This window comes from Coregonus lavaretus (assembly GCF_964263955.1).
Source record: "Coregonus lavaretus genome assembly, chromosome: 16".
NCBI lineage: Eukaryota > Metazoa > Chordata > Actinopteri > Salmoniformes > Salmonidae > Coregonus > Coregonus lavaretus.
Window position 1 is genome coordinate 35,985,025 of NC_140003.1, and position 22,820 is coordinate 36,007,844.

Genomic DNA, 22,820 nt, shown 5'->3' on the forward strand with positions numbered 1-22,820 from the left:
GAAGGCAACAACTGTTGGCGCAATTATTAGAAAATGGAAGAAGTTCAAGATGACGGTCAATCACCCTCGGTCTGGGGCTCCATGCAAGATCTCACCTCGTGGGGCATCAATGATCATGAGGAAGGTGAGGGATCAGCCCAGAACTACACGGCAGGACCTGGTCAATGACCTGAAGAGAGCTGGGACCACAGTCTCAAAGAAAACCATTAGTAACACACTACGCCGTCATGGATTAAAATCCTGCAGCGCACGCAAGGTCCCCCTGCTCAAGCCAGCGGATGTCCAGGCCCGTCTGAAGTTTGCCAATGACCATCTGGATGATCCAGAGGAGGAATGGGAGAAGGTCATGTGGTCTGATGAGACAAAATTAGAGCTTTTTGGTCTAAACTCCACTCGCCGTGTTTGGAGGAAGAAGAAGGATGAGTACAACCCCAAGAACACCATCCTAACCGTGAAGCATGGAGGTGGAAACATCATTCTTTGGGGATGTTTTTCTGCAAAGGGGACAGGACGACTGCACCATATTGAGGGGAGGATGGATGGGGCCATGTATCGCGAGATCTTGGCCAACAACCACCTTCCCTCAGTAAGAGCATTGAAGATGGGTCGTGGCTGGGTCTTCCAGCATGACAATGACCCGAAACACACAGCCAGGGCAACTAAGGAGTGGCTCCGTAAGAAGCATCTCAAGGTCTTGGAGTGGCCTAGCCAGTCTCCCGACCTGAACCCAATAGAAAATCTTTGGAGGGAGCTGAAAGTTCGTATTGCCCAGCAACAGCCCCGAAACCTGAAGGATCTGGAGAAGGTCTGTATGGAGGAGTGGGCCAAAATCCCTGCTGCAGTGTGTGCAAACCTGGTCAAGACCTACAGGAAACGTATGATCTCTGTAATTGCAAACAAAGGTTTCTGTACCAAATATTAAGTTCTGCTTTTCTGATGTATCAAATACTTATGTCATGCAATAAAATGCAAATTAATTACTTAAATATCATACAATGTGATTTTCTGGATTTTTGTTTTAGATTCCGCCTCTCACAGTTGAAGTGTACCTATGATAAAAATTACAGACCTCTACATGCTTTGTAAGTAGGAAAACCTGCAAAATCAGCAGTGTATCAAATACTTGTTCTCCCCACTGTAGGCCTAAATAGTATCATTGATGATAAATGACTTACAGTTGAAGTCGGAAGTTTACATACACCTTAGCCAAATTCCTGACATTTAATCCTAGTAAAAATTCCCTGTTTTAGGTCAGTTAGTATCACCACTTTATTTTAAGAATGTGAAATGTCAGAATAATAGTAGAGAGAATTATTTATTTCAGCTTTTATTTCTTTCATCACATTCCCTGTGGGTCAGACGTTTACATACACTCAATTGGTATTTTGTAGCATTGCCTTTAAATTGTTTAACTTGGGTCAAACGTTTCGGGTAGCCTTCCACAAGCTTCCCACAATAAGTTGCGTAAATTTTGGCCCATTCCTCCTGACAAAGCTGGTGTAACTGAGTCAGGTTTGTAGGCCTCCTTGCTTGCACACGCTTTTTCAGTTCTTCCCACAAATTTCTATAGGATTGAGGAAGTATGGTCACATTGCATCAGTTTTGGAAAAAGCACCCAATTACCTTAATAGATAATGTCAGACAGTAAGTCAGACAGTAAAATACTACTTGAGTAAAAGTCTAAAAGTATTTGGTTTTAAATATACTTAAGTATCAAAAGTAAATGTAATTGGAAAAATATACTTAAATATCAAAAGGAAAAGTATACATCATTTCTCATTCCTTATATTAAGCAAACCGGACGGCACAATTTTCGTATTTTTTTACGGATAGCCAGGGGCACACTCCAACACTCAGACATAATTTACAAACTAAGCATTTGTGTTTAGGGAGTCCGCCAGATCAGAGGCAGTAGGGATGACCAGGGATGTTCTCTTGATAAGCGTGTGAATTGGACCATTTTCCTGTCCTGCTAAGCATTCGAAATGTTTTGGGTGTCAGGGAAAATGTATGGAGTAAAAAGTACATTATTTTCATTAGGAATGTAGTGAAGTAAAAGTAAATGTAGTCAAAAATATAAAAAGTAAAGTACAGAGACCCCCAAAAAAACACTTAAGTAGTACTTTAAAGTATTTTTACTTAAGTAATTGACACCACTGCATTTAATTTGCTCTGTTAAGCCTACCCTTTGGAATGACTTCAATAGCAACAATGAATCTATTTAGTTTTTAAGTAGAGATCTCTCAACAATCATTCTCACGATAGCACATTGGTAATAGTCAGTGACAAATATCATAGCTAAGAAAAGGGTGGCTGTAGATAGATAATTTCTCCAGTAGGAGGTGCTGCCCAAACTTTCTTTTCTGATAGTGGATACAATGTTGAAGATCTGACATTATTTTAAAGGTACAAACTCAACGTATTTTATACAATGTTGTCTATGTTGAAATGTGGTTACCATGACAACATAATCCTGTGGTTGAAATTACACCCTCAAAACAACAGTTGATGACTTTTTTCAAATCCAATGTATATATTCCACGTAGATTCCACGTCACAATATGTTAACAAATTACATTGAAACAACGTTGATTCAACCAGTTTGTGCCCAGAGGGGTGTGTATGTCTTATTATCCTATTTCTATCTGTCTCTCTTTCTCTCTCTGTCTGAATGAACAGTGTGAAAGCCTTCTCTCTTTAGTCTGTCATTTCCTGCCCTTGAATGGGACTCAGGTGTGTGTGTTTGCACGAGTGTGTTTGCACGCGTGTGTGCTGCACTGTGATGGTATTAGGTAAATCCATTTGAATCCAATCACTTTTTGACGTCACCCATTTTGATTTGAACGAAACCTTATATGTATTTGCCCATTGTAGAAGTGCCCATAGTGACTTTTTGGACCTGAATGCCAAAACATTCAAGAGATAAAGGTGCTCAAAGTTGACCCCTTTTGCATACCCCACCATACTATGAGACATCACTGGAAAAGATAAACGGTTGAGATTGATATCATTTTAAAGCTTACAAACAGGGTTGTGAAACTATTTGATCTTTTCTGGATTATTTTTTTAAACCTTTAATGTCAATAATCTAAAAACACATGAACTCAGATTTGTTTCATATTGGCATATGCCTTAGTTTAGACCCTATTTGACATAATCTAAGGTTTTTGTGTTGTGCACGCCAGAGGTTGAGACACAGCATGCTTTTTAATTCATCACGTTATCACTCGGCAGAAATGCAGAAATAGGCAATGTGGAGGTAAGGGCTAAGGTTGTGTGTGTGTTTGTGTATTTGTGTGTGGGTGTTTGTGGATGATGTGGAAGTTTGTTACGGTTTCAGGAAGTGAAGAGGCATTCTTGAAATGATCCTGCTGGATTGTGTAGGCAGAGTTCTATACCCTTCCAACCTCTCTCTCTCTCTCTCCCTCCCTCCTCTCATTTCCTTATTTTCTCCTTTTCTTGTTGGTGAAAGTCTATTTTGGTCATTTTGTGTCACAGAACCCCACTTCCTTTCTTGGACAGAATATTGGTGTGTAACACACACACATTCTGTGTGAAAATCAATACTCCCAGCTGGAAAATCTGCACCCCCAGTCAGGGAGAGATGCAATGTGTGTGTGCACGTGCGTGTGTTTCTGCAGGTGGCCCAGTCAGAACCAGAGCAGGTCTAATTGCTGAGTGTGTGAGTGTTCAAATCAAAGCAAATCAAATTGTATTGGTCACATACACGTGTTTAGCAGACGTTATTGCGGGTGTAGCGAAATGCTTGTGTTCCTAGCTGCGACAGTGCAGTAATATCTAACAAGTAATATCTAACAATTTCACAACAAATACCCAATACATTCAACTCTAAGTAAAGCAATGGAATTAAGAATATATAAATAAATACACTACTCAAAAAAATAAAGGGAGCACTTAAACAACACAATGTAACTCCAAGTCAATCACACTTCTGTGAAATCAAACTGTCCACTTAGGAAGCAACACTGATTGACAATACATTTCACATGCTGTTGTGCAAATGGAATAGACAACAGGTGGAAATTATAGGCAATTAGCAAGACACCCCCAATAAAGGACTGGTTTTGCAGGTGGTGACAGACTTCTCAGTTCCTATGCTTCCTGGCTGATGTTTTGGTCACTTTTGAATGCTGGCGGTGCTTTCACTCTAGTGGTAGCATGAGACGGAGTCTACAACCCACACAAGTGGCTCAGGTAGTGCAGCTCATCCAGGATGGCACATCAATGCGAGCTGTGGCAAGAAGGTTTGCTGTGTCTGTCAGCGTAGTGTCCAGAGCATGGAGGCGCTACCAGGAGACAGGCCAGTACATCAGGAGACGTGGAGGAGGCCGTAGGAGGGCAACAACCCAGCAGCAGGACTGCTACCTCTGCCTTTGTGCAAGGAGGAGCAGGAGGAGCACTGCCAGAGCCCTGCAAAATGACCTCCAGCAGGCCACAAATGTGCATGTGTCTGCTCAAACGGTCAGAAACAGACTCCATGAGGGTGTTATGAGGGCCCGACGTCCACAGGTGGGGGTTGTGCTTACAGCCCAACACCGTGCAGGACGTTTGGCATTTGCCAGAGAACACCAAGATTGGCAAATTCGCCACTGGCGACCTGTGCTCTTCACAGATGAAAGCAGATTCACACTGAGCACATGTGACAGACGTGACAGAGTCTGGAGACGCCGTGGAGAACGTTCTGCTGCCTGCAACATCCTCCAGCATGACCGGTTTGGCGGTGGATCAGTCATGGTGTGGGGTGGCATTTCTCTGTACCTCCATGTGCTCACCAGAGGTAGCCTGACTGCCATTGGGTACCGAGATGAGATCCTCAGACCTCTTGTGAGACCATATGCTGGTGCGGTTGGCCCTGGGTTCCTCCTAATGCAAGACAATGCTAGACCTCATGTGGCTGGAGTGTGTCAGCAGTTCCTGCAAGAGGAAGGCATTGATGCTATGGACTGGCCCGCCCGTTCCCCAGACCTGAATCCAATTGAGCACATCTGGGACATCATGTCTCGCTCCATCCACCAACGCCACGTTGCACCACAGACTGTCCAGGAGTTGGCGGATGCTTTAGTTCAGGTCTGGGAGGAGATCCCTCAGGAGACCATCCGCCACCTCATCAGGAGCATGCCCAGGCATTGTAGGGAGGTCATACAGGCACGTGGAGGCCACACACACTACTGAGCCTCATTTTGACTTGTTTTAAGGACATTACATCAAAGTTGAATCAGCCTGTAGTGTGGTTTTCCACTTTAATTTTGAGGGTGTGTTATTGTTATGTGTTATTTTAGTGTTCCCTTCATTTTTTTGAGCAGTGTATAAGGACGAGCAATGTCAGAGCGTTCATAGACTAAGATACAGTAGAATAGTATAGAATACAGTATATACATATGAGATGAGTAATGCAAGATATGTAAACCCTATTAAAGTGACTAGTGTTCCATTTATTAAAGTGGCCAGTGATTTCTAATATATGTATATAGGCAGCAGCCTCTAATGTGCTAGTGAAGGCTATTTAACAGTCTGATGGCCTTGAGATAGAAGCTGTTTTTCAGTCTCTCGGTCCCAGCTTTGATGCACCTGTGCTGACCTCGCCTTTTGCATGATAGCGGTGTGAACAGGCAGTGGCACGGGTGGTTGTTGTCCTTTTGGCCTTCCTGTGACACCGGGTGCTGTAGGTGTCCTGGAGGGCGGGTAGTTTGCCCCCGGTGATGCGTTGGGCAGACCGCACCACCCTCTGGAGAGCCCTGCGGTTGCGGGCGGTGCAGTTGCCGTACCAAGCGGTGATACAGCCCGACAGGATGCTCTCAATTGTGCATCTGTAAAAGTTTGTGAGGGTTTTAGGTGCCAAGCCAAATTTCTTCAGCCTCCTGAGGTTGAAGAGGCGCTGTTGCGCCTTCTTCACCACATTGTCTGTGTGGGTGGACCATTTCAGTTTGTCAGGTGATGTGTACGCTGATGAACTTGAAGCTTTCCACCTTCTCCACTTGGTCCCGGTTTCCTGAAGTCCACGATCATCTCCTTTGTTTTGTTGACGTTGAGTGTTGTCTCTGATTGGGGTTAAAGACTGCATCGCTGCAGGGCTTCTGGAATAATTACTGCTGTTTAACCTTTCCTCTGGCACACACAAACACACACACAAATACACACACACACACACACACACACACCACATAACACACCACACCACACCATCGACCAAGCGAGTGTTCTCCTTTTCCAGTACAGCATTCATCCACTGTCTCATTTGAACAGGTTCAGAAGTTGTCAGTAGGCGTTCAGTACTAATATGTCTGTCTCTTGGTGCTCAGTCGGTGTCAAGGCCTGGTTCACTGTCTCCTCTGCATCGTGGCCATAGAGATTAGACTGTGTCAGGTTAGTGTTGACTCAGCAGCATTAATACACCACAGACTCATCCAACTGATCTTCTCACTGCCCGCTGGCCTGTCTGTACTGCATCTACACTCACCACAGAAGCAGCTACTACTGTAGCCTCACTGCAGTGGGTGTGTGTCTGTCTGTGCTGACAGTGGTCCATGTCCTGCAGAAGAGTGAATTCTGCTGTAATAGAACATCTCTGTGTACTGCCTCAACACAAACAGGTTGGACGATATGGAAAATGGAATGGAAGCGTTATATGGAAGCGTAGCTAATGTGTAATCTACTTTCCCTGGGTCTTGTGTAAGGGATGGATAATGTAAATGTGACTTGGCTGTCTGTGAGAGAACTGTAGACAGAGGTTTAGTATTTTAGCTTGCTAGGGAGAGTCAATGAGTTTCTAGATTTGAGTGGGAGGGAGATTCAGTGTGTATAGATGTCACTGTCAAGTGTGAGTGAGAGTCAGGATATATGGCCGCCAGAGCTGTTCATTTATTACCTGGGCTTTGACATTCATGGTTGATTATAACATGAACAGATTTCACTCATAGCTAGATTTGCAGTTGTGGGTTGGGGTGGGTGCTGTGCAGTTTTGGGGGTGAGGTAGGGGTGGTAACAGGGGCGGGGGCCTTGGCCTGGGGATTGATAGTGGTGGTATGGCTACGGCATGCACCACGGCACGCGACACACACGGTACGCGACACACACGGTACGCGACACACACGGTACGCTAGGCAGTTCTGGTTATCCTTTAACAAGAAGATAACACAGACTTTAACCCTGACACAGAGAGGTTTCAACCACACACACACACACACACACTCCAGTGCACTTCAGTTTAAACCCACTTAAACAGGAGTAGGCCTTCCAATAATCCCAAGGGAAAGGCATGCCGTGCAATTTACTGTAGAGGAAGGAAAGAGAGCAGAGGGGGAAAGGTAGAGGAGGAGGAGAAGAGAGCTTGTATGAGAAAATGATCATTTGTCTAGGTTGGCCTGGCTCTCAGATTTTCATTTGACATTTTAGTCATTTAGCAGACGCTCTTATCCAGAGCAATTTACTGGAGCAATTAGGGTTAAGTGCCTTGTTCATACTGCAGCATTATGGATCTTGACTCTACTACAATCATATGTGCGTTGAATAATCTAAACCACGCAAGTCGCTGGCTGAGATTCAAACCCAGTCCCATTGATGTTTAGTAATGGACGACTGTTATAATGTGTATGATTGCGTAATAACATGTGAGTGTGTCAGGCTTTGTAATATAACTCTAAACAGTGTGGTCATGTGAGTGTGTGTCTCATCTAGTCTCACTTGCTTATTTGTCATTTATAAACTGGGTGGTTCAAGCCTTGAATGCTGATTGGCTGCCAGCTGTAGTATATCAGACCGTATACTATGGGTATGACAAAACACTTATCTTTACTGCTCTAATTACGTTGGTAACCAGTTTATAATAGCAATAAGGCACCTCAGGGGTTTGTGGTATATTGGCCATATACCACACCCCCTCGGGCCTTATTGCTTAATTAGACACACTCTTCACTTAAGGTCACTGAAAACTATCTCACCCCTTCTCTACCCTCCTCCTCTCTTTTATCATCCCTCCAGGGGACAAGGATGGCAGTAAGGTGACAACGGTGGTGGCCACCCCAGGCCAAGGGCCTGACAGGCCGCAAGAGGTCAGCTACACAGACACCAAAGTGATCGGGAACGGCTCCTTCGGAGTGGTCTACCAGGCCAAGCTGTGCGACTCTGGAGAGCTGCTGGCCATCAAGAAGGTTCTGCAGGACAAGAGGTTTAAGGTGAGAGAGACTGCAGGGTGCGCGCAGACACATACAGTTGAAGTCGGAAGTTTACATACACCTTAGCCAAATACATTTAAACTCAGTTTTCACAATTCCTGACATTTAATCCTAGTAAAAATTCACGGTTTTAGGTCAGTTAGGATCACCACTTTATTTTAAGAATGTGAAATGTCAGAATAATAGTAGTTTTAAGCTTTTATTCCTTTCATCACATTCCCAGTGGGTCAGAAGTTTACATACACTCAATTAGTATTTGGTAGCATTGCCTTTAAATGGTTTAACTTGGGTCAAACGTTTCAGGTAGCCTTCTACAAGCTTCCCACAATAAATTGGGTGAATTTTGGCCCATTTCTCCTGACAGAGCTTGTGTAACTGAGTCAGGTTTGTAGGCCTCCTTGCTCGCATACGCTTTTTCAGTTCTGCCCACAAATGTTCTATAGGATTGAGGTCAGGGCTTTGTGATGGCCACTCCAATACCTTGACTTTGTTGTCCTTAAGCCATTTTGCCACAACTTTGGAAGTATGCTTGGGGTCATTGTCCATTTGGAAGACCCATTTGCGACCAAGCTTTAACTTCCTGACTGATGTCTTGAGATGTTGCTTCAAAATATCCACATAATGGTGTTCTTCGGCTTGCAAGCGTCCACCTTTTTCCTCCAAACATAATGATGGTCATTATGGCCAAACAGTTCTATTTTTGTTTAATCAGACCAGAGGACATTTCTTCAAAAAGTACGATCTTTGTCCCCAAACCGTAGTCTGGCTTTTCTATGGCGGTTTTGGAGCAGTGGCTTCTTCCTTGCTGAGCGGCCTTTCAGGTTATGTCGATGTAGGACTTGTTTTACTGTGGATATAGATACTTTTGTACCTGTTTCCTCCAGCATCTTCACAAGGTCCTTTGCTGTTGTTCTGGGATTGATTTGCACTTTTCGCACGTTCATCTCTAGGAGACAGAACGCGTCTCCTTCCTGAGCGGTATGACGGCTGCATGGTCCCATGGTGTTTATACTTGCGTACTATTGTTTGTACAGATGAACGTGGTACCTTCAGGCGTTTGGGAATATCTCCCAAGGATGAACCAGACTTGTGGAGGTCTACAATTCTTTTTCTGAGGTCTTGGCTGATTTCTTTTCATTGTCCCATGATGTCAAGCAAAAAAGGCACTGAGTTTGAAGGTAGGCCTTGAAATACATCCACAGGTACACCTCCAATTGACTCAAATTATGTAAATTAGCCTATCAGAAGCTTCTAAAGCCATGACATCATTTTCTGGAATTTTCCAAGCCATTTAAAGGCACAGTCAACTTAGTGTGTGTAAACTTCTGACCCACTGGAATTGTGATACAGTGAATTATAAGTGAAATAATCTGTCTGTAAACAATTGTTGGAAAAATGACTTGTGTCATGCACAAAGTAGATGTCCTAACCGACTTGCCAAAACTATAGTTTGTTAACAAGAAATTTGTGGAGTGGTTGAAAAACAAGTTTTAATAACTCCAACCTAAGTGTATGTAAACTTCCGACTTCAACTGTTACACACACACACGCACAAGGTTTCTCTGATCTTGTGTTCTCCGCTCTCATGAAACGATTACATCGTTCATGTCTTTTCAAAGATAACATCCTTCATTCATCTTTCAGTTGAAGTCTTTTTCTTCCATCCTTTCTTTGTAACGGATTATTTTCATTCAGAGTGTGTTCCTCTGGAAAGGATGACTCCATCCATTCCCACTACTGTTCTCTTGTCTTTTGTGAATGGATTACAGGCTCCACACTCTGTTAGTAGAACAGAGAGCGAGACAAACACACACACTATACAGGTGTCACTCAGTTCCCTGCCACTCCCTAGTCTAGGCCCACTACTACAGAAACAAACTCCTACATCTAAATCTGCTCAGTGGTAGCAGTGAATGCACAGATGGCTGTGCTGCGTAGCATTTTGTTTTGCGTGTGCGTGTGTGTGTGTGTGCTAGCGTGTGTGTCAAGGTCCAGATTGTCGCCATATTAACCCAATTTCTCCTAGGCCTCACGATACCATCACTATCCCGATGTGGGGCTGTGAATTGGATTGACTGTTGTGTTGTTGTTGTCCCTTTTAAGAGGAGTGAAAATGTCCCAACTCTGTATTGTGTTGACAGCCAGGCCTGTTGGTGATGTCACCGTTGGACTGGTGGCCAGTGTCCTGCTGCTAGCTTGAGGACAAACACACAGACAGAAAGAGGGAGACTACTCAAAGCTGTTTACATTAGCATTAGTTACTAGCTTGGATTCTAATTAAAGTCATTGTCTTTGTTAGGTCACTAGCTTTGCCCTCAGAAGTCTTGGATTTATTATCCTAATTATTAGCTTTGGAGCAGCAGATGTACTAAAGCATTTAGTTTGACTACTTTCTGATGCAGAGTGCAGTGATGTGTGCTGAAACTATCGCCCATAATAAACTGTGTCCAGTGGCTTCAATACAGTGGTAGCTGCATTCATATAGATCAGGGGTGGCAAATTCATTCCATGGAGAACCTAGTGTCTGCAGGTCTTTGCGTTTTCCTTTCAATTAAGACCTAGACAACCAGGTGACCTTAATTCATCAATCAAGTACAGGGGAGGAGTGAAAATCCGCAGACACTCGGCCCTCTGTGGAATGAGTTTGACACGTGATATAGATAATATCACCATAATCTAAGACCAGAATGAATGTTGACTGAATTATTTGTTTTCTGTTATTTAACAAAAGGCATGACCTTGTCCTATAAAATAAGCCCATTTTAATTCTTAAAGGTAGACTCAGCTAAATGACATTGTCACAAGCAGCACCACAGATATTGAGATGAGCGAGATGCAAGACTTCGCTCTCACATAGTCACACAGAGTATCTGCGTATGTGCACGGGTTCGCTTCACGCTGTTCACAGCGAGGTAGCCAGGGAAATTGAGCCTCGTGCTTCAACGCTTTTAATTGTTGTGGAAATTAACCGACTATGCTGTTTACTTTCTGCATCTACGTCATCGCTGAGTCTACCTTTAACTTCTTAACTAATTAATCAAAATGCTTTTTGAAGGAAAGCCTATCATCAATCCAGATGCCTATAAGCAGGAACACGATCAATGAGGGCACCATCCAATGCACGCATGAATAAATTATCAGATACATTCTTACCTGATTTGGAAAATAACATATACTTCATTTTACCTGCATTAAGTAGCAATTTCAGTTCAACAAAGGCTTTCTGCAAGCCAATAAAGGCAGATTGAAGCTCCAAAATGTCCTGGTCAACCGTGGGGGCAATGGCATACACAACAGTGTCATCTGCATACAGGTGAAAGTATTTTTATTTGACAGATAAACCAATATTCTTAATGTAAATAGTAAAAAGAACTGGACCAAGAATCGATCCCTGTGGGACACCCTTTGTTATGTCCAGAAAAACGGATTTAACACCATCAGTAAATCGTTAAATCATTTTCAAACCAGTTACTTGCAGATGTGTTCTTAGACAGGCAGCCCAATTCTGATCTTTTTCCACTAATTGGTCTTTGGACCAATCACATCAGATCTTTTCACATCAGATCTTTTTCAGAATTGGGCTGCCTGTCTAAAAGCAGACTTAGTCAGACGTAGAGGTTTGGGTGTTCTGTTTTCCCTTCATAGCAGCCAACCCCCTCTGTTTCTTTTCACTCTCTCCCTCACTCCCTATGTGCGGACTGTTAAGAAGAATGAACTCAATGAGCGTTGAGCGCTAAGTCTCCTCACATGACTGCTGCGCACACACACACACACACACACACACACACACACATACACACACAAACACATGCAAACAGTTCACATGTACATTTTACATTTTAGTCATTTAGCAGACGCTCTTATCCAGAGCCACTTACAGTTAGTGAGTGCATACATTTTTCACACACACACACACACATCTTTGTCTCCTCCTCTTCTCTATATTTCTGTTTTTCTCTCTTTCTGCAGTGTGCCTCACACAAGGAGTGGGCCATAAGCAGAGAGCTTTGTAACCAGTCAGCACATGTGCATGCACGCACCCACACACACACGCACATACATACATACATACATACATACATACATACATACATACATACACTGCAGGCACGTGAGCAGGCTCTATACCATAATGCAGCTGGCTAAAGTAACTGTGTGTGTGTGTTCTAGTGTCAGGCGCTGGGTGGGCTCAGGCTTCTCCCAGTGCATCTTGGGATATGTCCCTCTGGACTTCTTTGAGGGATCATATTTCAGCCCAGTGGAAGAATGTTAAATACCCATAGTGTGTAAGTATAGTGTGCGTGTGCATGTGTGTGCAGGATGCTCTGGTGTGTGTGTACTCTGCATAGTCAGGGCTGTAAATAAAAAATTATATTGGTAGCACTGGTGCTCCCACCTTGAAAAAGTTAGGAGCACAACATAACATTTAGGAACACCAGAAAAAAAAATAGATTGAGATATAGCCTATATGAATTCTAGCTACTTCTGAAGCACATGTTGTGCCCTAGAAACTAATATGTAACCCTGTAAATACATTTGTTTATCTGTCATTGAACTTAAAAAGTCATTTGTGGAATATTAGGTTTCTACTTTATGTAAAAGCACAATTTTCCTATTGAGATGCATTACATTGAAAATTGTACCCCGTCTCTTTAAGAGCAAGTTTGTGATGAGGAAATGCAAGATACAGTTGAAGTCGGAAGTTTACATACACTTAGGTTGGTGTCATTAAAACTCGTCTTTCAACCACTCCACACATTTCTTGTTAACAAACTATAGTTTTGGCAAGTCGGTTAGGACATCTACTTCGTGCATGACACAAGTACTTTTTCCAACAATTGTTTACAGACATATTATTTCACTTATAATTCACTGTATCACAATTCCAGTGGGTCAGAAGTTTACATACACTAAGTTGACTGTGCCTTTAAACAGCTTGGAAAATTCCAGAAAATGATGTCATGGCTTTAGAAGCTTCTGATAGGCTAATTGACATCATTTGAGTCAATTGGAGGTGTATCTGTGGATGTATTTCAAGGCCTACCTTCAAAATCAGTGCCTCTTTGCTTGACATCATGGGAAAATCAAAAGAAATCAGCCAAGACCTCAGAAAAAAAATGGTAGACCTTCACAAGTCTGGTTCATCCTTGGGAGCAATTTCCAAACGCCTGAAGGTACCACGTTCATCTGTACAAACAATAGTACGCAAGTATAAACACCATGGGACCACGCAGCCGACATATCGCTCAGGAAGTAGACGCGTTCTGTCTCCTAGAGATGAACGTACTTTGGTGCGAAAAGTGCAAATCAATCCCAGAACAACAGCAAAGGACCTTGTGAAGATGCTGGAGGAAACAGGTACAATGTATCTATATCCACAGTAAAACGAGTCCTATATCGACATAACCTGAAAGGCCGCTCAGCAAGGAAGAAGCCACTGCTCCAAAACCGCCATAAAAAAGCCAGACTACGGTTTGCAACTGCACATGGGGACAAAGATCGTACTTTTTGGAGAAAAGTCCTCTGGTCTGATGAAACAAAAATAGAACTGTTTGGCCATAATGACCATCGTTATGTTTGGAGGAAAAAGGGGATAGCTTGCAAGCCGAAGAACACCATCCCAACCGTGACGCACGGGGGTGGCAGCATCATGCTGTGGGGGTGCTTTGCTGCAGGAGGGACTGGTGCACTTCACAAAATAGATGGCATCATGAGGAAGGAAAATTATGTGGATATATTGAAGCAACATCTCAAGACATCAGTCAGGATGTTGAAGCTTGGTCACAAATGGGTCTTCCAAATGGACAAAGACCCCAAGCATACTTCCAAAGTTGTGGCAAAATGGCTTAAGGACAACAAAGTCAGGGTATTGGAGTGGCCATCACAAAGCCCTGACCTCAATCCTTTAGAACATTTGTGGACAGAACTGAAAAGGTGTGTGCGAGCAACGAGGCCTAGAAACCTGACTCAGTTACACCAGCTCTGTCACGAGGAATGGGCCAAAATTCACCCAACTTATTGTGGGAAGCTTGTGGAAGGCTACCCGAAACGTTTGACCCAAGTTAAACAATTTAAAGGCAATGCTACCAAATACTAATTGAAGGTATACTTCTGACCCACTGGGAATGTGATGAAAGAAATATAAGCTGAAATGAATCATTCTCTCTACTGCAACGCCAGGGTTGTGGGTTTGATTCCCACAGGGGGTATGAAAAAAATAAAAAAATATTGTATGCACTAACTGTAAGTCGCTCTGGATAAGAGCGTCTGCTAAATGACTAAAATGTAAATGTAAATGTATTATTCTGTCATTTCACATTCTTAAAATAAAGTGGTGATCCTAACTGACCTAAAACAAGGAATTTTTACTAGGATTAAATGTCAGGAATTGTGAAAAACTGAGTTTAAATGTATTTGTCTAAGGTGTATGTAAACTTCCGACTTCAACTGTATCTGTTATTCATTTATTGCTATGACCAGTGATCTCCTGAAGAAGCTATCCCTTTTTCTTTCTTTATGTACCCCCAAATGTTTGGATATACTGGTAAATCTACCAGGTTGTTAGCTAGCTAGCTAATGAGGTAACAAACATGACTGAACAAAGTGTAAAAAACAAATGCGGCCCGCAAGTAGTTTTAGAATGGCCCGTGACATGGTTTATGAATGTTTAAAAAAAAGTAACTAAAATAAACTTGTTTATTATCTTCTGAATCAATTTGTTTCTCCTGTCTTGAATGTAGAAGTTGTATTTTGCGATCTCCCAAAATAAATGTGATCTCTGAGGAGAAGTTCAATCAGTGAATCAGGTCATCTCCGTGGTAACCAGAGACTCTTTCTGCCATACATGCCTTCAAACTACCATAAAACCCCTTAAGTATTCCCTTGCCTAAGTAAAACATTTGAAGGGCTCTATGCAACAACTTTAAACAATTCCCTTAGGTAAGGGGAAATTGTTCCTTAAGGTAAATCCTTAAGGGAAACACTTTGGCAACTCCAAACATCAGCCTCGAAACCTTAATGACTTGGAGAAGATCTGCAAAGAGGAGTGGGACAAAATCCCTCCTGAGATGTGTGCAAACCTGGTGGCCAACTACAAGAAACGTCTGACCTCTGTGATTGCCAACAAGGGTTTTGCCACCAAGTACTAAGTCATGTTTTGCAGAGGGGTCAAATACTTATTTCCCTCATTAAAATGCAAATCAATTTATAACATTTTTGGCATGCGTTTTTCTGGATTTTGTTGTTGTTATTCTGTCTCTCACTGTTCAAATAAACCTACCATTAAAATGATAGACTGATCATTTCTTTGTCAGTGGGCAAATGTACAAAATCAGCAGGGTATCAAATAATTTTTTCCCTCACTGTAGATGACCTGGTCAGTATATGACAGGTCAGCAGTAATCACTGCGGTGCCTTCTGCTGCTCTGCTCTGCTCCATATGGCACTACCGTCCTCTTCTCTCCCTGGTGGTGGGAAAGAGGGCGTTGCCTTACTGCCATGAATGCTGGTCTGCCGGCCTGTCTGTCTCTATGTCTTGGAGACACAGGAAACCACATTGGAGGATGGTGATGTCACTGGCAAGTTGAGGGGGTGGCTCAATGGTAGACGAGATTGAAGTAGTAGGCTAATATTGCTCATTTGTGTCCATACATACAGTAACCTATTCATTTCTTTTGTTTGTAAGAGTATAAGATGGTTTGTCTCTGTCAGTGTACTGACAGCTCAGCGGTCCTGTTCCTCCTTAGTGACAGGGTTAAATTCAAGTCATTCCCAACCTCCACTCCCATGTCACTCTGAAATGGCTGTGTATCCTAGAGACATTCCTGGAGTTCTATTTTCAACACTCCTGGGTTTCCGCTTTCTCCCTCTCTCTCTCTCTCTCTCTCTCTCTCTCTCTCCCTCTCCATCTCCCTCTCTCTCTCTCTCTCGCTCTCTCTCGCTGCATTCCAGTGTAGATCAGAGCTGGGAGGGTGGGAAGGAAGTGTGTTTCCATGGAGATTCAATGACTAGGCTGGACTCCGGTTTAAAAGATTGGTAGGCCTTCAGGATATTATAAACTCCATATCCCAGAGGGCTCTCTGTCTTGTCTGGACTCCCTCTTCACCCTCTGTATCCTCTGTCTCTCACACTACTCTTCATCCCAGGAGCTGCTCTTCTTCTCTCTGTTTTCTAACCTTTATACAACCGTTCTGCATGGAACACATATGTTCTAACCATTATAAAACCATTATATGGTTGTGGTGCATATGTTGTAATCACTACAAAACTCTCCATGTTCTAGTTTAACTGTTACACAACCACTCTGTATGGAGCGTAGAGTGGATATGGAATGTTGATGTTCTTAAAAGAAAGCGTGAGAAAGAGAGGGCGGAGAGAGAGAGCTGGCTAAGACAGTATAATATAGTTGTTAAAGGTTTATATAACACTTTAATTCCTGCCCCCTGGAGTAACGTAAGTAAACACACACACACTCTCTCACAATCACACACACAGACAGTTGTACAGCTAACCTTGTGGGGAAACACAATTCAGTCCCATTCAAAATCCTATTTTCCCTAAACCCTAACCCTAACCCGTACTCTTACCCTAACCCTAACCTTAACCCTAACCTTAACCCAAAAACCTAACCCTATCCCTAAACCTAACCCTAGCTCCTAACCCTAAAACTAACGCTATCTCCTAACCCTTTACATAATTCGAATACTAATTCTAACCTTAACCCTAAACCCACTAGAAATAGGATTTGACCTCGTGGGGACTAACAAAATGTCCCCAGTTGGCCAAATGTTTGTTAGTATACTATTCTTGTGGGGACTTCTGGTCCCCACAAGCATAGTTAAATACGTACACACACACACACACACACACACACACACACACACACACACACACACACACACACACACACACAGAGCTAGAAATGTGATTGCCTCACTCATATGCTGCAGCCTTTTAAAATATACAGATAACACAGGCACATGCTGGGGAGATTCTCTGCACAAAATTGCTCAGTGAATACAGGAAGCTCCTGTCTTTTCAGTGGATAGACATTGTGATGAGTACATAATGCGTGAAACAGTTGTCACTCCATGTATGAAATCCATGGTTTCCATAAGAACGAGGGGAGATTCTGTCCTCCATTGTTGAAACATGAGTAGATATCTTGCCTGTGGCTACTCTTTCTCTGTGGGTGGCTACTCTTCCTCTGTGGGTGGCTACTCTTCCTCTGTGGGTGGCTACTCTTCCTCTGTGGGTGGCTACTCTTCCTCTGTGGTGGCTACTCTTCCTCTGTGGTGGCTACTCTTCCTCTGTGGGTGTCTACTTTTCCTTTGCAGGTAGCTACTCTTCCTCTGTGGGTGGCTACTCTTCCTCTGTGGTAGCTACTCTTCCTTTGTGGGTGACTACGCTTATTCCTCTGTGGGTGGCTACTTTTCCTGCTCTGTGGGTGGTTACTCTTTCTCTGTGGGTGGCTACTCTTACTCTGCCGCTACGCTTTCCTCTGTGGGTGGCTACTGTTCCTCTGTGGGTGGCTACTTTTCCTGCTCTGTGGGTGGCTACTCTTTCTCTGTGGGTGGCTACACTAACTCTGCCACTACGCTTCCTCTGTGGGTGGCTACTCATCCTCTGTGGGCGGCTACTCTTCCTCTGTGGGTGGCTACTTTTCCTTTGTGGGTGGCTACTCTTCCTCTGTGGGTGGCTATTCTTCCTTTGTGGGTAGCTACTCTTCCTCTGTGGGTGGCTACTCTTCCTCTGTGGGTGGCTACTCTTCCTCTGTGGTAGCTACTCTTCATTTGTGGGTGGCTAATCTTCTTCCTCTGTGGGTGGCTACTCTTCCTCTGTGGTAGCTACTCTTCCTTTGTGGGTGGCTAATCTTCTTCCTCTGTGGGTGGCTACTCTTATTCCTCTGTGGGTGGCTACTTTTCCTGCTCTGTGGGTGGTTACTCTTACTCTGCCGCTACGCTTTCTCTGTGGGTGGCTACTCTTACTCTGTGGGTGGCTACTCTTACTCTGTGGGTGGCTACTTGTCCTCCTCTGTGGGTGGCTACATTTTACATTTGACATTTTAGTCATTTAGCAGACGCTCTTATCCAGAGCGACTTACAGTTAGTGAGTGCATACATTTTTTCATACTACTCTTCCTCTGTGGGTGGCTTCTCTTCCTCTTGGTCTGTTTGGCTGGAGTCTTCTGTGGGCTTGGAGTTCTCCAGACTGAGGGCTAATAATTATCTTACGTTATGTATAATTCTTGATATGAGTCAAATCTGTGCTGTGTCTGTCTGTAGTTCACCTGTATCTAACCTGGCTTTCTCTCTCTGCTGCTGTTTGCTGTTGACCCACCTATGTGTTGTAGTTCTCTCATGATGTATCCTGTTGTAACAGTAAGTAGTATTGACTGATGTCTGTCTGTCTCTCTCCCTGTCAGAACCGCGAGCTGCAGATCATGAGGAAGCTGGATCACTGCAACATCGTACGCCTGCGCTACTTCTTCTACTCCAGCGGAGACAAGGTATGTCTGTCTCTGTCCGTCCGTCCGTCTGTTTGTCTCTCTCTATCTGTCTCTCTCTCTCTCTCTCTCTCTCACTCTCTCTCTCTCTCTCTCTCTCTCTCTGTCCGTCTGAATGTCTGTCTCTCTGTCCATCTGTCTGTCTCTCTGTCGGTCTGTCTCTCTCTGTGTCTGTCTGTCTGTCTCTCTCGCTCTCTCTCTGTCGGTCTGTGTCTCTCTGTGTCTGTCTGTCTCTCTCTCTCTCCCTCTCTCTCTCTCTCTCTCTCTCTGTCTGTCCATCTGTCTGTCTCTCTGTACGTCTGTCTGTCTGTCTCTCTCTCTGTCTCTCTGTCTGTCCATCTGTCTGTCTCTCTGTACCTCTGTCCCTGTCTCTCTTTCTGTGTGTTTTGTAGTGTGCCTTTGGAAAGTATTCAGACCCCTTGACTTTTTCCACATTTTGTTAGGTTACAGCCATATTCTAAAATTGATTACATCGTTTTTTCCCCCCTCATCAATCTACACACAATAACGTATAATGACAAAGCAAAAACAGGTTTTTAGAAATGTTTGCTAATTTATTAAAAATAAAAAACGGAAATATCATATTTACATAAGTATTCAGACCCTTTACTCAGTACTTTGTTAAAGCACCTTTGGCAGCGATTACAGCCTCGAGTCTTCTTGGGTATAACGTCATTATAGATTGATGAGGATTTTTTTTTTTTAATCCATTTTAGAATAAGGCAATAACATAACAAAATGTAAAAAAAGTCAAGGGGTCTGAATAGTTTCCGAAGGCACTGTATGAGAGAGAGCGAGAGAGCGAGAGCTTGTCAACTAATATTTAACCTGTAACCTGATAACAATGAGAGGACGAGAGAAAGGAGAGAAGGAGGGAGGAAGAGAGGAAGAGAGGGGGGAAGTTGCTGGTTGAGAAAAAAGGGGGGGCTTTTGTCTTGTGTCTGAATACTTTCCGAAGGCACTTTATGTCTGTCTTTCCGTATCGCTGTCTGTCTTTCCGTATCGCTGTCTGTCTTTCCGTATCGCTGTCTTTATGACTGTCTCTCTATCTGTCTCTCTGTCTTGTCTGTATCGCTGTCTGTCCGTCTGTCTGTCTGTATCGCTGTCTGTCTTTCCGTATCGCTGTCTTTATGACTGTCTCTCTCTCTGAGTATTCTGAGTAGTCATAACCCATGAATGGTTCAGTTCGTAGAATCTGTCATTCACATGCTGGCAGGAGGAACACTGACAAATATAGACCACACTCATGTGCCCAATATGTCAGAGTGCATGTATGCAGCATGCACAGCGCCAGGTCCATGACACTGCAGTAATGGATTCTCCCACTCAGGAAACCTAGTCTGGACTGGGTTTGGGACACCCATGGGTGTGGGTGAGGGAGAGAGGCTGTGGGAGAGGGGAGTGGGCACTGAGTAAAGGGGTTGCCTGACCAAAGGCCACTTGCTAATTTTAGGAACCACCACGTGCAAGAAGGCCTCTCGTGAGCCTCATTCTTCTCCTCTTTCTCTCCTCTCTGACCTCTCTTTTCCTCCTACCCCCTTCTCTCTCTGTTCTAATTGTGGATAGCTGGCATAGTGTGATTGGTATGGGGATTATAGCTCTGCAGACACGTAGGAGGGAAAAAGACAGGCAGAGAGGGAGAGAGAGTGTATGCATGATAGCGTTCAGGTCTGAAGATGGGTCCTGGTCAGATGGCTCATGTCTAGTGTAAAGTGTAGTGACAGTTGTAGCAGACTAACAGTAGTGTTAGCTGTTAGTAGTACATTTACATTTACATCATTTAGCAGACACTCTTATCTGTGTTAGCTGTTAACAGTAGTGTTAGCTGTTAGTAGTACATTTACATTTACATCATTTAGCAGAAACTCTTATCTGTGTTAGCTGTTAACAGTAGTGTTAGCTGTTAGTAGTACATTTACATTTACATCATTTAGCAGACGCTCTTATCCAGAGTAGCTGTGTTAGCTGTTAACAGTAGTGTTAGCTGTTAGTAGTACATTTACATTTACATCATTTAGCAGACGCTCTTATCTGTGTTAGTTGTTAACAGTAGTGTTAGCTGTTAGTAGTACATTTACATTTACATCATTTAGCAGACGCTCTTATCTGTGTTAGCTGTTAACAGTTGTGTTAGCTGTTAGTAGCCTAGTAGCTGTGTTAGCTGTTAACAGTAGTGTTAGATTTGAACAGCAGTGATGGCTGTAAGCAGGAGCATACCGCTAGCTGTAGTAATAGTGTTTGTAGCAGCAATAGTGTTAGCTGTTAGCAGTAGTGTTAGTAGTAGCAATAGTGTTAGCAGTAGCAACAGTGTTAGGGTTATGTGGAGTTATATAAGGTCTGGAGTCTGGACTGATTAAACACTGTTCTGGTTCACTCTTTAGCCACTTACACAACACACGTCAAACACAGTGCTAGTTTTAGAGCTCTAGCACACAGTGGCACTGTGAGTTCACGGCATGCCGCTAGGTTTGGCTAAGCCGTGTCTCGTGTACAGTTGGCAGAACTGAGAGGTGTGTGTGTGATCAGTCCTCAGGTACAGAGAAAGGGGGAGGAGAGACGGGTACCAGTCTGCAGCAGCTGGCAGTGCCAATATCTTTACATGTCTTTGACAGTATGCCAGGCTTATGAATTTTAACAGTGCTCTAGTCTTCCTAGATTATTATTTACCCAGTGTTCAGACGTACAGTCTAGTGTGAATAAAAGTATTCTGAAATGAGTGGTAGTTCTCTCTCTCTCTCTCTCTCTCCCTCTCCTCTCTCTCGCTCTCTCTCTCACTCTCTCGCTCCTCTCTCTCACTCTCTCTCACTCATATCCAGGATTGGTCCCTTAAATACTTTAGCGATCCTCGCTATATGAGCCACGTTACAATTCCCACCAAGTGAGTTAACCCTATTGGTGCGATGCGTAGTGTGTTTGCCTTTCAGTCCAGCAACCCGGGTTTGCTTCCCTGCCCGCTACGTTTGTGTCAGAAGTGGGATGGCAGCCGTGGAGACATCGGAACGCACGGCCCGGAACGTGCGAGTGGGCTGAGTAGTCAAAACACTGGGACGTGCCTTCTCTTTTGGAGGGCAGTGTAGTGATCCTCGCTATATGAGCCACGTTACAATTCCCACCAAGTGGGTTATCCCTATTGCCGTGATACGTAGGGTGTTTGCCTTTCATGCCAGGGACCCGGGTTCGCTTCCCTTCCCTGCCCTGGCGTTTCTACAATACTTGTAAAATGCATTACTGGCAATGTTGGAAAACTTTAGAACAGGCCCTACGATGCTCCAGGAACCAAGATAGTTAAATAAGTCTGTGTATTAGTTGGTTAAGGTGCAAGGGTTAGCTGTGTTATTGAGAGGAAGTGCCTTTGTAGTGAGGAAGGAAGTGAGTCATCACTGCTGCTAGGCTAAATATAGCCTGCTGGGCGCTACGCTAACAGCAGGAGGACCCCAGAGTCTCTCTCTGTAAATCCTACTGTTATCAATAAAGCATGTGGAAGAGGTGTGAACACCATCGCCTTTAACCTGTAGAAACCATTTGTTGTCAGTCTGGATGACATGTCTTTGGTGTGTGTGTGCGTTTGCGTGTGTGGCTTTGTGTGTGTGTTTATAGACTATTTTGTGAGAAAGAGAAAAGGGGCCAGTCCAGACAGGTCTATTTTAGTGGACAGAACTGTGTCAGACTGCCAGTCTGTTCAGACTCCATGATAACACTAGCTCACATGAAAAGCCAGCTAGCTTCTCACGCTACACTCTGTCTCCTTGGGTTAGTTTGCAGACTGGCTCTGCTAACAGATGGAACAGAGAGGGGGAGAGGGGTGTATTAGGTGAGAGGTAGCAGAGGGAAGTAGGAGAGGAAGTAGAAAGAAAAGGTTGAGTTGGGTTAGATGGTACACTCATAGACCTGCCGTTTCACTCCGCCCTTCTTTGGGCATCTCCAGGGGCATTATGGGTAAAGTCTGAGCTCAGAGATGAGGAACGGATGGCATGTGACGTCACGGCAGGCCGTCAAACTCCACCAATCAGATCAGAGGAAGAGGAACAGAGTGGTAGGGGTGGGGTGCAGTAGGGGCAACAATTACATCCTTTAGGGGTTACTGAGGCCCAGACGAGAACTTCCTGTCCCTGCCCAGCCCCCGC

General features: G+C 43.9%; 1 protein-coding gene across 1 annotated transcript in view; it reads left to right on the plus strand.

The window, feature by feature from the left end:
- Positions 1–22,820, plus strand: part of LOC311143567 (glycogen synthase kinase-3 beta) — a 44,680-nt gene that overhangs the window by 13,323 nt on the left and 8,537 nt on the right. Inside the window, exons 2-3 of the mRNA XM_084179420.1 lie at positions 7,999–8,192; positions 18,616–18,699. Coding sequence (XP_084035546.1) covers positions 7,999–8,192; positions 18,616–18,699 — 278 coding nt within the window. The remainder of the gene's footprint in view (positions 1–7,998; positions 8,193–18,615; positions 18,700–22,820) is intronic.